The sequence below is a fragment of the Osmia bicornis genome, chromosome 10 (assembly GCF_907164935.1).
Source record: "Osmia bicornis bicornis chromosome 10, iOsmBic2.1, whole genome shotgun sequence".
Classification (NCBI taxonomy): Eukaryota; Metazoa; Arthropoda; class Insecta; order Hymenoptera; family Megachilidae; genus Osmia; species Osmia bicornis.
The window spans coordinates 2,459,798-2,477,733 of record NC_060225.1 but is presented as its reverse complement, the minus strand read 5'-3'; the positions used below and the strand labels follow the sequence as shown (position 1 = coordinate 2,477,733).

Here is a 17,936-nt window from a genome sequence, read left to right as displayed (position 1 = left end):
ATATCTAATTTTATTAAAAAAAGAAATGATAAAAAATAATATTTTATTACTAAATCTTACAAGATACGATCCTATGATAATCTTTACCCCTATAATTTAATTTAATTCAATTCACCAATAACAAAATAATTAATTGTGGCAGAGTTAGTTGGCCCACCCTTTATACAGTAATAAAGAAAGTGTTTACACAACGTAGATTATAGATTTCAAGTGATCAATTATTTTATAACAATTTAGTTTTCAAAGAAGGTATATTTTATTAAGTATTAATCATTCTTAGGAGAATAAATAATGCATAGAGAAACAAACCTGAATCCATAAATTACAAATATATCAACTAAATTCGATAAGCTACTGCTCATTATAAAGAAAATAGGCAAAAATTGTCAAATTCAGAAGGCTGTATTTAAAAAGGAAAAAATTAAAAACCAACAAAAATGACTTAAATCTCTTCTAATTTCAAGTGTGCTACATCATATTTCATTTGAGGTCATTGATGTCAAAAGTGATTGATTTGGGGTGGAATGACCCACACGTTGTATGTATTTCTAAAGTCATCAGTTTCATCAAAAAATGAAACTTTTTTCATTAATCCATATAACAATTTACTCAAATCAACAAGAAACGTGTAATTAACAATAAAATAGGAAGAAAATTTTTATTTTTATTTATATAGACTCATATAGGATCAATATTCTTAAAAATCAGGATATCATACAAATATTTTTATATGTTAATAAAACAACACCATATATTTTTAAATGATCACGTTCCTACATTATATGCCCGATAATATGGTCATTTTTAATAAATAAATACAGAGTATTTTTTCGAATTCTATATTATATTAAACCTTCATCGAAATAAGCGTGTATCACTTGAGCAACCTTCTGGCTATTATTATACAGCGTCGCATACATATTAGAAGCTGGACAAAATTAAAACGACGAATTCCAAAATACCAAATAGCAAATAAAAAAGAATTAAAAAATTCACTGATGCAATGATATTCAAAATCGAAATAATTATGAACTATTACAATCTCGAAAGAATTTTTTAGTAACCCGTGAACAGCGGAGCCTGGGTGAATCGTGACCCAAATTTACAAAACATATGCAGGGATATTAACCTAAAGTTAAATGTATAATTTTGAAACGAAAGAGTTTCATACATTCGAAGAATAATTTTTAAAGAAACAGTGTAAAAGTTAGAAAATGAAAAAAATATGAAGTAGAAAATTAAATTGAAACTGGGACTCTCTTCATGGTCCGGCGTCTTGGGGCTGTCTGCATAGTCCGCTGTCCGAGGGTTAAATATTATTATTCTATATTATGTTATATAAATTTATCCAGTTTATTTTGTCATTTGTTTTGTATTTAATCACAGGTAAAACGTACATACCATTTTTTGCAATTACATTACTGTAAAATATTTTTATTTTAGAATTGTGTTTTAGAAATTATCTTCATTTTAAATCCTATTCAAAATATATCATTTTTGAAAATAACATTATTATAAAATATTCAAATGTAATAAATTATTATCACTTGAAATCAATGCTCCACGAATAATAACTATTTTCGTCACTGTATTATTTAATTAGTGTACGTTGTATAGTCGTCCAATAAAAGAAGAAACGATTTTTCGACCAACTGAGACCCCATTCACACTTAGGTATTTCGCAATCTACCGCTTAAAAACCTTAAGACATTAAGAAAATTCTGGAATTTTAGATGAACGACATGAGTGACGTATATCCTCTAATGATCATTAAGAAAGAATCTTATTTTTATATACGATAATGAACCCCCGAATATATTTTAGAGAAAAAAAGTTATAGAACCAACTAGATAATTTGAAACACTTTTGCTCCATAAACCAATCGAGTCATTAAAAAAAAAAATTTCTAAAATTTTGAAAGTAGTCCAAACTGTGGCGGACGTATCGATGAAAAGATAATTTAAACATTTTATTTATTTTTTTTTTTCCATATCACTCAAAGTCTACAAATTCAAAAATCACATTTCGAATTTTTGAAAAAATATCTTCAGTTTGCACTGTTCTTGATTCCATGCATTTTGAATTTAAAAATAATTTAAAAATGATTAATTTTGGAATTGAACCATTCTTCGAATTCCAAAGTTAAGAAAAATTGAATGTCATAAAAATTTCCAGCGGTAGTGTGTTTCTCCAGAGAAAATTCTTAAAATGGTGTGTAAAACTTATACACAATGGAGGTAAGATAAAACAAACGGAGGAAACGGAGGTCGAAAGTGTAAAAGTAAAATCGTGGCAGGAGAAAGACCGACCGAACGAGTGATACACCGTAAGAAATCCTGCGGATTTCTTCTCTCCTTAACGGATACGATACGAAACGTTATCCAAGATTTTCTTCCAGCCGAATCACAACGTTAATCGACTTCTCGAGGGCACATCACTGGCGCGACTGACGATCGAGCGGGCGAAAGAGGATTCTCGCTGGTAGCGAGCAAACGATGCCAGAGGCCCGGGAGAAGACCTTCTTCCTTCTTCTTCTTTTTTCTTCCAGAACACCTACCGTCTTAACATTATGTGCCGGTCCTCCTGTCTCTAATAAATCTTTCTATCTCTGTCACACTGCGACACGCGTCGGTAGATTTCTCGCGATCACATGGAATATTCTAATCTGCATAACTAATAAGATGACACTTCGTATTTTTCTGCTATACAATTATTTAGGAACCCTTCGTTGCATTATGTTACACATTCTTGCGTTTTTTAAACATTTATAATTATAAATTTTGTTTTAATATTTTTTATTCTTCGATGCAGTATTTCTTTCGGAATTAAGAAAAGGTCGTGTAAAAAAAAGGGTTGAAATTGAATTAAGAATAATTTCTAATGGAAGCAAGCTCCATTTCAATTAATAACTTTATATTATATTTACAGTAATTTTGTATTATTCTATGATAGAATTTTGCAGAATTTAGTTATCAATTTAAGATTTTGATTGGTTTCTAAAAAAGAAAAAAAATATAAGGAAGTTAATTATATGAAATTTGAAATTTTATTTTATTTTAATAGACGGGATAAGTCTCATTAGTGTACATAGATAATTTTACAAAAGCAAGTGATGAAAAAGAAAGATTATAGGTAATTCATTGTGTATCTAATTATCATAAATAAGCAGTGGGTCTTTTGAAAATAAAAATTAACTATTATCAACCTTTTTTAATATAATATACAAAAATATAAACAGTGATTCATATACGAATCTCTTCCAAACGAAAAAGTCATATACTTGAAGAATAATTTTTAAAGGAGCAGTCAAAATTGAAATACAAAATTAAATTAGAATCGGGGCTCTCTTCATGATTCACCATCCAAGAGTTAAGTAATGAATTTAAAATTTCATGTAATTAATATTCTTTCTATATTAACTAACTTACACAAACAAATATAATAAAATGATCATCCTTCTCCTGGACAGAGAAATTTTTCAATTAATAATTTTTCTTTAGAAAATATGTGCCGCTAACTCTATTCAATAATAAAATGAATGAATTATAAAGCAAACAGAAAATTTTTTAAGTAATTTGTTACATACAACTGTTGAGTATTTTTATACTGCAATAGGTATGATGAAAATTTATGAAAAATAAGCTATAAGATCAAAATCCTCTTCGTGATTTCTTTGAAATAATATCTTATTAATATTATGAAGATGATAATTTCCATATTTTAGAAATAATATAAGAATAATTCTTACAATATTTCTATAGTACAACATTTTTATAATAATTTTAATATTATCTCTACATTAATGAAAAAAAAAATAATATAGAAGATTTTTATTTTTTTATAGCATCCATTAATAACGTTATTTTATATTATAAATATTATTTATTGTAATAATAAACTTTTCTATATTATTTCAAAACAAAGTGAAAAATGTTTATTCCCATATGTTTCTCTTAATACAGTCATTTAAGTTAAATTTCCTCAAAATATTAATAAAAATCAACAACTTTGCTATAATAATTTCTCTGTATAACATAGAAAAGAATTAGGAAAATAAAACTTCTTTGAAATATTAGTGAAAACTAATATAAGGTCAAAATATATTAGTACATCAAGAATATAATAATGTTTCCAAAAATTACTTAGCAAGATTTTAGACCATGATTAATTTCTTAAAAATTGTTATATTGAGTACACTATACTTTATATTAGACACAGTGTTGTGACCATGGAAGTAACACGTTAAATAGCTTGTAATATGAGAGATGTGATCGGTTCTTGGCAATATTTTCGCGTTAATAATTCAGGCCTAATAGTAACTTTATTTTTAGATCGAACGAATATTTAAACGTTTCTAATCTCTTAGTCACACTTCTATTAAATCTATTCCACTTGACTGTTTTGTTTGGTTACTGTTGCTGTTTTAATGATACCAATTTAGACCCAGAAAGTAGTTCACAGATTTCTCCACTTAAAATCATTTAACACTTTTTAATAATCAGTATTAAAATCTTTCAATAATCTAAAATGTAATTAACGATTTTTAAAGTATTTCATAAAATTTGCTACTTAAGATAATTTATAATGTTTCAATATTTGATAATTAATTATCTTTTAATTAATAACTTTTTAATTTTTTTAAGTTTTAACAATTTATGCCAAATGTTACATTATCATGTAACTTGAAATTTTGAGAATATTTGATGAAATTTTCTATTTAAGATAATTTGGCATCTTTAATGTTTGATAATTAATTACCTAATAATTAATAATCTTTTAAGCTATCCAAAAATTTAACTACTTAATGCTTCATACATACAATTTAAAGTTTCAAAGCATTTCAAAAATTTTCTAATAGCTAATGATTATTTGGTATATATCTAATAACAAACAATTGTCTAAACTTTCTGAAAATTTGACAACTCATATTACAATTAGATATGTAATTTAAAACTTTGAAAATTCCAGCAAACTTCAACAATATTTAACATAATTGAACATTTTCAACGTTTAACAATTAACAATTTTTTAGATCTCCATAAAAATTTCACAACTTATTTTACTTTTAATACCTTTATGCGACTTAACATTTCAGATATTCTAATAATTCGACACAAAATTATCAAAATTATTTTCATCTTCTCGATTCAGGTGGATATGATTAATGCATACCACGAATTATGTAATTCTTTATCACGCGTAAAGAATCCCGGAATTCTTAAGATAGAAGAGGAATTTGGCGCGTTGAATCCTAGTCGCGGTTTCCAGTTTGCGCAGGAAGTGGCCGAGCGGAGCGAGCGCAAGCGGATCAGTTCGTTCTAACGCGTTAAACGCGTGCCAAAGGTAGCACGAGTAACACGAGTAACACGAGTAACATGAGAAATCGAGGCTCGGCCCTCTTGACTAATTGCAACAACCGTGTCAGACGAATTTACGTGACGTTACGTTGTTCATGCCACTATGTATTCCTTAATTAAACAATAAATTGTCGCAAACATATCGACACCCCATTAACATGTGTCATTAATATGTTCTTGCAAAATATTTATACCAGTATTTGATAATATTTAATGTAATTAATTATCAGCAATTAAAATTTAAAAAAATTGTTGGTTCCAATATAAATGTTGATGTAGAAAAAATTTCTCATTTGTTTTTATTTAATTTTTTCTTAAAAACTTGTTGGGTAGAGACATATATTAATGATTTTTTTTAAGTTTACAATAGGCACAATAGATATTTAATAAAATTAAAGAATTATAATCGAAATATTATGAAAACAGAAGAAATATTTAGTTATCAGTTGAAATTGATAATTATATATTTTTTCAACTAATATACCTACATTTTGTTTCATATTTATAACTCATATATGAAGCAGCATTTGTTTTCCATTAAAGTGAAGATATTTTCACCAGTTTAATTCAACATAATAACAATATTAAACTCTTGAATCTAAAATTAAATGTATAATATTTTAATAAATAGGTTTCATATATTGGAAGAATAATGTTTAAACAAACAGTGGCAAATTTTGAAAATGAAAATAATATGAAATACAAAATTGAATTAAAATTGAGGCTCCCTTCGTGGTCCTCAATCCGAGGGTTAACACAAAACGTAATAACGTTCCCAAATTTCAATAAATTAAATATTTTATTTGCTTTAACGTGATTCAATAATAACCAGAATGTAATATAAATAACTATTTAATTTTACACTGGTCACAGTTTCGTAATGATTTAGATTCTTAAATTAGGTCTGTGAGTCCTACGTAAATGGCGCCAGGTTAATTGACTTAAAATGTTGAAAATAAATTGGCCAATTCATAGTTGGAAGTAAATTCGTTCCAAAGTTCTAAACTGAACCATGTTTTGATAGCTAATGAGTTAACATCTTTTTGCTGAAAAAATCATTTTCATTGAAAATGACAGTACCTAGATTATTTTTCAGTATTTCTTTTTAAAGCAGTGTTATTCAATATGTTCGTAAAAATTGTAAATAAATAAATTAATTATTTGCACGTTTATTAGTAGTCTCAACCAAATTATTTTGCATGAAGCTAGAAAATGAATGGGATGGGTTTGCGTTAATGTGAGCGTTGATTTGTACAGCTGTTTCGCGATAAAATTAGGTTAAACTCAACACGTATCATTTAACACGAGAGAGCACATTTCCAGTTCATATCTAATTTATATTGAAATGTTTATTGAAGGCTTCCTATTATAAAAATTCATATATTCAAAATGAAGATGCACATTCAAACAATCTTTAACCATAAAAAAAGATTAATTTATTGTAAGAAATAAAAAATCTCTTAACAAGAACACATAGTGTCATTATATTTTATTACTTATTAATCCATTTAAAATAAAATAGAATAAAATGAAAATAATAAAGCAATTGAAAACTTACATTATACTCAAAATATAAATAGGTATACACAAAAAAAAGAAAAGCTAGATACGAAGCACGTAACATCGTCTCATTTAACATAAAATAAAGATAATATATGCAAATTGTTATTTTTTAAATTTTCTATTATGTACACTCAGCCGCCGCGTGAATGCGTTAGCGCGCCAACTTCACTGCGACAACTTCGATGGGACTCGGTGTACACCATAGACATAAGAAATATAGACGGAGCATAAACTGCTACGTTAGGTAAGGGGGGCTGTGATAATCGGGGCGGGGAGGGGACTCGTCTGACTTCGACTTATTCCGGCAAGACTCGGTAGTATTCGGCTCACATTTCACATGTATGTATGTACACTCAGTCCCATCGAAGTTGTCGCAGTGAAGTTGGCGCGCTAACGCCGCCGCGGCGTGAATGCCTTAGCGCGCCAACTTCACTGCGACAACTTTGATGGGACTGAGTGTACACTGAGTTGCAATGAACTTGTCGCAGTGAAGTTGGCTCCAGATTTACTGACACATTCACGCCGCGTCGGTGAGACGATGGGCGAGATCGACTCACCGACGCGGCGTGAATGTGTCAGTAAATCTGGAGCCAACTTCACTGCGACAAGTTCATTGCAACTCAGTGTACACCGACGATGAGTTGCATTGAACTTGTCGCAGTGAAGTTGGCCACGCATTCACTCATCGACGCGTCGTGAATGCGTAGTGAATTTGTAGCCAACTTCACTGCGACAAGTTCAATGCAACTCACCGTACGGATGCGAAAAGCCGAACATACCCGAGTCTGCGCTTACGAAAATAGTCGAAGTCAGATGAGTTCCCCCCTTACCGCGATTATCACTTACCCCTCGTAGAAAGGCTCCGTCTATACTTCTTATGTCTATGGTGTACACTGAGTTGCATTGAACTTGTCGCAATGAAGTTGGCTACAAATTCACTAACACATTCACGCCGCAACGTCGGTGAACCGAACTCGCTATTGGCTCACCGACGCTGCGTGAATGCGTTAGTGAAGTTGGCTACAAATCGGCTCACCAACGCTGCGTGAATGCGTTAGTGAATTTGTAGCCAACTTCACTGCGACAAGTTCAATGCAACTCACAATACACTCGGGATCAAGTCACATTTCTCCAGGAAAAATGGTAATATGTATTTCTGGTTCCCACCTTTCCCTGCAGGCATCCCTGGGAAGAATGACAATCTAGGAAACAGCTGCATATTAGACCTCCCATCACTGACGTTTACGTGGAAAAAAATGAATTTATAATTATTTATTAGGTTTAGAAATTAATTTGGTGCTGTTTTTTTATTCTAATTGAAGATTTATTTTTAAAAAGTTATAGTAATTTCATTTATTCAAATAATTGTTATCATTATCATATTTTCGCTCAACTTTTCAAGTTCATGGAAGCGCGGGAAAATATTCAAATGTAAAATAGTGATTTAAAAAGAATAATGCTAAAGGCCCCGAATTAAGTTTTACATTTAATATTATTCATATTTCTCAGTTATATACAAAATTTTGTAAAATTTAATAAATAAAACTTAATATTTTCAAAATTACAGTTTTGAGAATTCCTGTTTCCACTACATCACCATTTTCTCTATGAAAGCCTGATTTAATCGCGAGTCTACATTCAAAGTATAAATAGATATGAAATAAAGTATATAAAAAAAATAAAAAACAAAAAAAATAAAAACAAATATTAAAAATAATTTTTCATTTAGAATAAAATAAAGGTAATGTTTAAAATATGCATAATGCTTAAAATGCATAAAATAAAATATATGCCAATTCTTGTTCTTAAAATTTTCTATTACTTATATTAAAATATAAAAGAATTCTAACATATTTCATTTGCAAATTACTCAAAAAAGTTCATATAATATTATAATACTGCAGCGGTTAAGTTAAATATCATCGCTCTCGCTTTCGAATATTTTTATCCCAATCCGAATTCTTCCTATACCATATGGTATGAGTAAAATCACAGAAATTTAAAAAAGATAGAATAAGAATAATAAAGCTAACTCTTAACATTTCTATCGTCCTGGTTAGCGGTTTTGAAATTCGAGCTTCGACTTTTGGGCTAGTGACGAATATGATTCCGCACATCCGGCCTCACTTAATCATCCAGTATTAATACCATCACCTTCCTTCAACTCACAGCTGTCCACATCTCTCTTTTTCTCTCTACCTCTGATCTCTCTATTTTCCAGCCAAATCACATTTTCTCTGCGCTAGTTACAAAAATCAATCATGCTAAACTGGTTTCGCTAAACTTATTTTGTTTACTAGGAATACGGAGATTGTAAAATTGAGAAATGATCGACGAGAACATGTGTCTGAAGAAACAACAAATTATTTTGCCTACAAATATATGTATTTGACTTTTAGGATAAAGTTCCGGAAGCGACAACCCTCCCATTTTTATGAAATTTTTGCCAAAGCTAAATCCTTGATTAGCGAAGAAAGTCCCTAAAAGGATTTTTGGCGACAAAGCCTCGATTATCCCCCAGCCCCCTTCAAAGTTTTGACAGTTCTTACTAAATATCTCTGAAAATATTGATTTTAGAGAAAAAAGTTTCAAACAAAAAATGAAGCTCATAAAAAGCTCTACAAAAAATGTTATACACATTTTTTAGGTAAACCTATTATTTTGGCTGTTATGAACAATAATAGTTTTTTCCTCAGATGTACTTGTGTGTATAATTATTATTGATGTATTTAAGTTAGGTTAGGCTATATATTCAAATCCGTTTCATTTACGCATATTTTTATAATTAATTTATTATTATTTCATGAAACCGTTGCCGAAAAGTGCAGATTACGTTTTCGGAACAGATCGCCAATTATACTGCGCTGTGTCGGTAAGGTAGGGAATGATATTAACGATAGTGTAGAAATTACTATTTGTTTACATAACAGCCAAAATAATAGGTTTACGTAAAAAATGTGTGGAATATTTTTTGTAGAGCTTTTTATGAGCTTCATTTTCTGTTTGAAACTTTTTTCTCTAAAATCAATATTTTCGAAGATATTTAGTAAGAACTGTCAAAACTTTGAAGGGGGCTAGGGGACAAACGAGACTTTGTCGCCAAAAATCCTTTTAGGGATTTTCTTCGCTAATTAAGGATAAGCTTTACCAAAAATTTCAGAGAAATGGGTGAGTCGTTGCTTCCAGAACTTTATCCATTATATCAAATTAAAGCTTACGATTTGCAGAAAATGGTTGCATAAAATTTTTATAAATGATTTCAATACAAATTGACTCGTCAGAAAATCATCGTATCCATGATAGTCATTTAACAACCAACAGTTTTGTAATATATTCACCCATGAACAACGAAGTCTACATCAATTGAGACCCCAACTTAAAAGACGTAATTAGTCTTAATTTGAATGTATAATTTTTAAATAAAATAAAATTCAGAAAATGCAAATAATAAGATGTACATAATTAAATTAAATTGAATTGGGGTCTCTCCATGATCCTCCATCCGAGAATTGGGAACGTTATTGGAAATTAATTAATGAATTTTTTTATGATAATTTTTAACAAACTTTATGCTTTAAATTGATGTAATACAAGTGTTACTTTGCAATAGTTTTAAGTCATCAAATCGTATCAGAATTTGAATATTTTGAAATTGGCCATGGTTACTGTGCAAAAACATGTTACACAGATGGTCCTCTAATAACTTGCCAGTTCTTATTAAAAATATTAATGGAAGGTTTATGTAGTCATTTAATGGTCATTTAATCGTTTGTCATCAAACGATGCCAAACTTTTAATATTCCAATTTAATCAATGTTTGTTTGTGACTGGTAACCAGTCATTTTATATTATTAACTTTCGCAGTACCGGCGGTTTCGAACCCCGCACGAGGAAGCAGGATTGTGTTTATGCGGACCCGTAACCTGACCTTGAATGTATAAATATTTTGAACTGATATTATGTTATTTTATTGTCCTGTTCTATTTTTAAGGAAAGTTGTGTCAAATGTCGAACACTAGAATCGAGTATTCAGCTTACTTCATGGTACGGCGAGATTTATTATGTAGTAATTTTCATAAGATTTTAAACTTTCTCAGCTAATTCTACAAAAATTTTGTAAATTTTAATTGCTAAGAAAGGACGTATGATAATTTTTATATAGTGGTTGCTTTTTAGAGAAAACATGTTTGATTGAAATAAAAAAAATTAATTAGGTACTTTGTCAATATTAATGGCAGTTAAAGTAAGAAGGGTTAATATGCAACAACCTGATATGTGATTTTGAATAAAACTATATGTATTACTCGGTCCTATATTGCTCATAATAGGATGGAGATTTTTCTCAAAAATATTAAATTGAATGATAAATAAATGTTATTAAATACTTACATGTTACAGTGCCACCGGCTACTGGTAGAGGGATGTTATTCAGTCGGATTACGTTGAAATTCTTCTTTGATACACTGGAAGTTTCTTGTACACTCGAGCTGTGTTGTTCAACGCGTTGTTCCTGTCTTTGACGAGTCCTCTTGGCTCTGTGAGTTTTGTGTGTGCTATGCTCGCGATACTCCTCCGAAGCCTGAAACATAATTTTAATGTCGTTTTATAATAAGAAATAATTGCATTATCTGTAGAAATTTATTGAAATTGTAAGGTGGCTCAACGGAGAGCTCGATAAAGCGAGCTTTTTACGGACTACTCGCACAGAGAACAGCGATTGCAGAATTGTAAAAATACCAAGAGTTCGCTTCGTTAATTCGTTAGCCGGTTCAATCGGGAAAGCTCTGAGGTTCCTAAGAATGTTCCAGTGCGCTAGGCCCCAGAAGCACTCATGGTGGCTCAGGTCGTCCGCTGAACGGTAAGACCGCGAGAATCGACGGACTCGAGGGTTTTTAAGGAAAGAGTCCCAGAGCGCAGGGTGGCCTGGAGGCAAATTCCTTATTAACTTGTGTAGGCGTTTAGTGGAGGGAAGAGGGTTTCGTCTCCCCGGACGCCTTTAGTTCGGGCCGGGGGTCACTAGGCGGCGGCGAGAGATCGGTAATGTGGGGCGCCACCGTCGTACGAACGACTCGGAGAGAGCGGGAAGCAAGTAGCGTGAAGTGTGCGAGTTTAGAGAGAGTCGCGTCCCGACGTTCAGTTTGTTCAAAGCAAGAACGCTTCTGTGAAGAAGTTAGAGAAATAAAGTTCCTTGTTGATAGTAACGAGATTCTCATTATTCCACCACTCTAAAGAGAGTAGAGGTGGATCCTGCGTCATAAACTAACCAAAACAGGGTGCACGGCACCCACAGTAACAGTGCTCTTGCAAGCGGCCGCCCGGCATGCAGTTCGAATATACAGGGTTTTCGACAACAGATGGGAGATTTTTTAAGGGGTGATTCTAGGGATCAAAAAAAGACGAAAATCAAGAATAACGAAATAGCGTTTGCAGCTTTGTTTTCCAGTAATTAACGTTTAAAAATCGAGTAAAAAGCCCAGCACCGACGACTGAACGTCAGGTCAACGGGGTGGATACAGTCATAACCAAGATCATTGAATAGTAGAAACTTACCTCGTGCTATTCTGTTTCTCGGTACTGCAGCATTCGGCTTTCTCTCTTGGTTATGACTGTACCTACCCCTGCTGACCTGACGTTCAGTCGTCGGTGCTGAGCAGATTGCAGGTTTTAGGTGCTTTTTACTCGAATTTTTAAACGTTAATTACTGGAAAACAAAGCCACAAACGCTATTTCGTCTTATTTTGATCTCTAGAATCACCCCTTAAAAAATCTCCCACCTGTTGTCAAACATCTCGAATTGCGGTATGATAGGTGTCTCGGGCAGGGATCGTCTGTTGTCAGCTCCACTGACGAGTCTGACAGACGATCCCGAGACGAAACACCTGTTTCTCCCCTCTCCTACACTTGAGTGCCGATTCTTGACTGACTTTCTGCAGCAATTGCTGCCCTTTTATACCGTTTTGGGTACAGTAAAACCTGGATACAGTAAAACCTGGATAAATGCAACCAACATTGGGACCCAGTGGTTGCATTTATCCAAGCGAGGTGTCGAATCTCGGATTACACGCGACGACCAGCCAAGCGTGAACGTAGAAAGAGACAGACAGTGGTGGAACTAATACTAATTGAAGTATAAAACTTTTTTATTTTTGACTTTTTTTTATTGAAACTTTTACTAACGCATCGGTGAAATTTTTCTGATTACAATGGTACCAAACACGATATAGTTTCAATTATAATTACTTGCTAAAATTGATGTTAAAGGTTGGCAAAAAGCAACAGAGATCGACATCAAAACCAGTCGCGGTGTTGGCTCTGGTTTCAAAGGTTCATTTATCCAAGCACGGTGGCGATTCTGGGCATTTAATGTTGCATTTATCCAAGCAAGGTGTCGATTCTGGGCATTTAATGTTGCATTTATCCAAGCGAGGTGTCGATTCTGGGTATTTAATGTTGCATTTATCCAAGCGAGGTGTCGATTCTGCGTCTGTACACTGAGTTGCAATGAACTTGTCGCAGTGAAGTTGGCTCCAGATTTACTGACACATTCACGCCGCGTCGGTGAGACGATGGGCGAGATCGACTCACCGACGCGGCGTGAATGTGTCAGTAAATCTGGAGCCAACTTCACTGCGACAAGTTCATTGCAACTCAGTGTACACATGTTTTCTATTCAGCCGACATGCCGACTCTGTGTCCGTACACATGTTTTGTATTCAGCCGACATGCCGATTCTGTGTCCGTACACATGTTTTCTATTCAGCCGACATGCCGATTCTGAGTCCGTACACATCTTTTGTATTCAGCCGATATCATTTATGTTCAGTTGTGGTGTCAATTCTATGTTGTTTATTCGATTACTATTGTTTATAAATATAATTCAAACTATATCGTGTTTGGTGTCATTTTAATCATAAAAATCTCACAAATGCGTTAGTAGAAGTTTAATTAAGAAAAAGTTAAAAATAAAAAAGTTTTATCGTTCAATTAGTATTAGTCACATCGATATTACGGTCGGATCATATTACACGGTTTCCTCGCCGAGCGGCTCGGTTCGGCTTAGGGGGGTCCCTCCAAGTGGAGGGAATAGCGATGTTGCACTTATCCAAGCATTCTTTCGTTGCATTTATCCAGGTTTTACTGTAAACGGAAAATTTGGATAAATGCAACGAAAGAATGCTTGGATAAGTGCAACATCGCTATCCCCTCCACTTGGGGGGATCCCCCTAGGCGAACCGAGCCGCTCGACGAGGAAACCGTGTAATATGATCCGACCGTGTCGGCTGAATACAAAACATGTGTACGGACACAGAATCGGCATGTTGGGTGAATACAAAACATGTGTACACTGAGTTGCATTGAACTTGTCGCAGTGAAGTTGCCTACAAATTCACTAACACATTCACGCCGCGTCGTCGGCACCTCGCCCATCGGCTGACCGACACGGCGTGAATGTGTTAGTGCGCCAACTTCACTGCGGCAACTTCGATGGGACTCAGTGTACGGACGCAGAATCGACACCTCGCCTGGATAAATGAAACCTTTGAAACCAGAACCGACACCGCGACTGGATTTGATTTCGATCTCTCTTCCTTTTCGCCAACTTTTAACACCAATTTTAGCAAGTAATTATAATTCAAACTGTATCGTGTTTGGTATCATTTTAATCAAAAAAATTTCACCAATGCGTTAGTAAAAGTTTCAGTAAAAAAAAGTCAAAAATAGAAAAGTTTTATAGTTGAATTAGTATTAGTCACACCGATACGTTTCGGCTCTTTCCTTTGATCATCGGACCTCTCTCTTTCCGCCACTGTCTGTCTCTATCTACGTTCACGCTTGGCTGGTCGTCGCGTGCAATCCGAGATTCGACACCTCGCTTGGATAAATGCAACCACTGGGTCCCAATCTCGGTTGCATTTATCCAGGTTTTAGTGTAGTTAGGCCGAACCAATTAACCCAAGCCAGGGTCCGCGTACAGATTTTTATGACCCCACTTTCCTGTACGTTGACGGCCGAACGCGTTATTTACCCTCATACACTAAGGTCATTTTAGGCTTCTGATACGTAGGAGCAGATACAGAGCGAAGCTGAGTATCTGATCCGTAATATCGGCACGAAGCCTTATATCCCCGGTTTGTGTGTCCCTCCGTCCGTCCGTGACGACTTTCAACTCAGCAACCACGAGGGACTTGATAAGGGTATCGTTGGAAAGGTCTCACCGAGTGTAGTTTATAGCCGAAGAGTTTGTGTCTCTAGGTGGTCGGTTCATTTTATTCATTCGCGTATCAGAAGCCGTTGCGAAGCATTGTGATTGGTTTACTAATCGGTATCGCTACCTTGTTTACATCTATGTCCGCGGTGTCTTGCGTAAAGTCTTCTTCACACTGTGTTCCAAATGCATATTTTTATGGGGATGAATTAAACAAGTGCACCTTCGACAGACATATGAACTTAAAATTATATAATTATCTTGGAAAATCTTAAAAATATATAATTTTATATAGCTTTCATATTCTGCATGATTCTTGCAAATATGAAATTTTCTAAATATTCCAGGAGAATTACCAACAAATGTCCAAATATTCGAAATATTCCAAATTGAAAATATCAAAAATTTAGAATGTAACATTTCAAAATAAATACAATTCAAGTAAATTTAAACAGGATATTACGTATTACACATAATATTAAAATACAGTGAACGATGATAATCAAAGACCTTAACCCTTTGACTGCTATGGACGCACATATGCGTCCGATGAAAGTTATTGGTGCAGACTATGGATGCAGATATGCGCTTCTTGTATATCCTAATCATAATGAAATAAAAGTCCTCAACGCATATTACTAATTACACGTCATATGTTATCACATTATAATGATACGACAAAACACTGAAAAAGAAAAACAAATGAAAGAATAAACTGAGAAATGAAATGGAATAAAAAAAAAAGTGATAAGTGTTATTGACTTGATTTTTATTTCGTACACACAGAACGTTCAAGCTTAGAGTGCTCAGCAGTCAAAGAATTAAACAGCAAGAACTGCATTTAAAACAACAAAATACAACAAGAGCCCTCAAGCCGAAAACCAGTTTAATTAAATTAATGGACACTCTTTATAATTCGCTATGATCACCTTATATTTCAAATCAATGGGTGGTCAGACCTCGCACAAACTAACACGATAATTGCCGCAGTAGTAAAGATCACGGATAGTCAGACACGTTATAACTGTATTATAGTTACTCATTATCAGAATACAATTATTTCATTTATTAAATTAAGCTATCCACTTATTGCATAAATAATGTAATTTTTGTGCCATACGAAATCTTTCTTTAACTTTTCTCTTTTTAATTATTTGATAAAAATAGCCTATCTTCAACAAAAATTCATAAATCGCACTTTTTTATTCTTAATTAGACATACCCCTGAAACTAGTGGAAAAAATTCCAGTACAGTTATATGTACCATTCGGTGACGGTAAGTTGCCGAGCATCGACAAACTGAACGACAGAGGGGCAAGGGGATTGTGCCGTTGGCTCCACTAATCCCCTCCAGGAACCCATAACTTGAGAAGTCGCGGTCACATTGCATAGGAGTAAAATTTCCATATTCGCGGGAGGTACATTTAACTATATAAACTTGCGATTTTTCTGGACATTAATGGATTTTTTGGTTAGATTGCAGTTTCCTGGGTAATTAATCTCGACTATTTTATCGGATAAATCAAGGTCGGAGAAAACGATAGGAAGTGTCCCGAGGTCGATATCACGTGGCGTTACAAAGTTATGGCCATTTTAAGCTAAGCTAAGCTAACAATAAGTTAAAGACTAGCTTTTCTAGCTGAGGAGAACTAAGCTAAACTAATTCAAAAGCTAGCTATTGTAGCTGATAAGTTGGGTTGGGTTAGGTTAGGTTACGTTAGTTTTTTTTGGGTGCGGCGGAAAGGTGGCATAGCTCCCTAGCAGAGGGGGCTGCCGCCGGAAACCGCGCTGTCGAGGCGGTCCTGCCAGTGATATCGGAGTGGCGGGACCGCGGCCACGGTAGCCCATAGGGGGTGACTCGGCGGGCCGCAGGCGCCGTGCTTGGGTGCCATTGCACGCGGACCCGGAGTGCAGCCGGCACCGGAAGCCGGCGGAGCCAAGGACAGCGCCCGACCTTTCTCGCGGGCGGGTGGGGGGTTGCTCCTCCCCGTAGCCTGTGAGGAGATCGAGGCGCGAGGACTGCAGGCGGTACGGGCTGGGGGGCCCGGCCGCCATTGCACGCAGTTCCCCCGCGACGGGGCCGGCACCGGGTGCGACCCCCGGTGTCGGCTGGGGGAGCTCTAACTCCTCCGGTGAGGGGTGCTTTCAGCACGCGGCGGGGGAGGCTCCGGAGTTATATCACTCAGGTCCCGGAGCCTCTGTCAAACGCCAGAAGAGGTCGCCGTGGGGTTTTAGTCAGTAGGAATCTGACACTCCTCTGCCGCCGTCCCCCAAGGGGGCGGGGGGTCTTATGCAAGATTTCCCCGCGATAAAAAAAAGGGTTATTTTTTGGATTTGAAATTATCGGAAAATTTTTGAAAAATTGTGATTTTTTAAAATGGCCATTACTTTGTAACGCCACGTGATATCGATCTCGGGATACTTCCTATCGTCTTCTCCGACCTTGATTTATCCGATAAAATAGTCGAGATCAATTACCCGGGAAACTGCGATCCAACCCATAAATCTAATTATTTAATAAAATCGTTAAAATAATTAACATAATCATGTGATAAAAGCTTTAGAATATTCAATAATTTATTTGAAATTACAAAATACACTAGACGAACGGACACTATGATTGATATTGTACATATCCAGCTTCTCTGGGGAAAACGGTGATGTCCCGGGATTCCGTTCTTTCCCGAAGACTTCCCGGAGGAAAATCACAAAGTAGCGAGGGGGGCCTAATATATATAGGTCTGTGGCCCCCACCATTTAGGTATAATCGTTTACACGGAAAAATTTAAGTTCATATTTATTTTGTTATT

At 34.5% G+C, this 17,936-nt stretch overlaps 1 protein-coding gene across 1 annotated transcript in view; it reads right to left on the bottom strand.

Annotated features, from left to right (window-relative positions):
* The window catches only part of LOC114879492 (filamin-A), a 101,112-nt gene that overhangs the window by 25,485 nt on the left and 57,691 nt on the right, over window positions 1-17,936 (bottom strand). Inside the window, 1 exon segment of the mRNA XM_029194455.2 lies at window positions 11,310-11,499. Coding sequence (XP_029050288.2) covers window positions 11,310-11,499 — 190 coding nt within the window.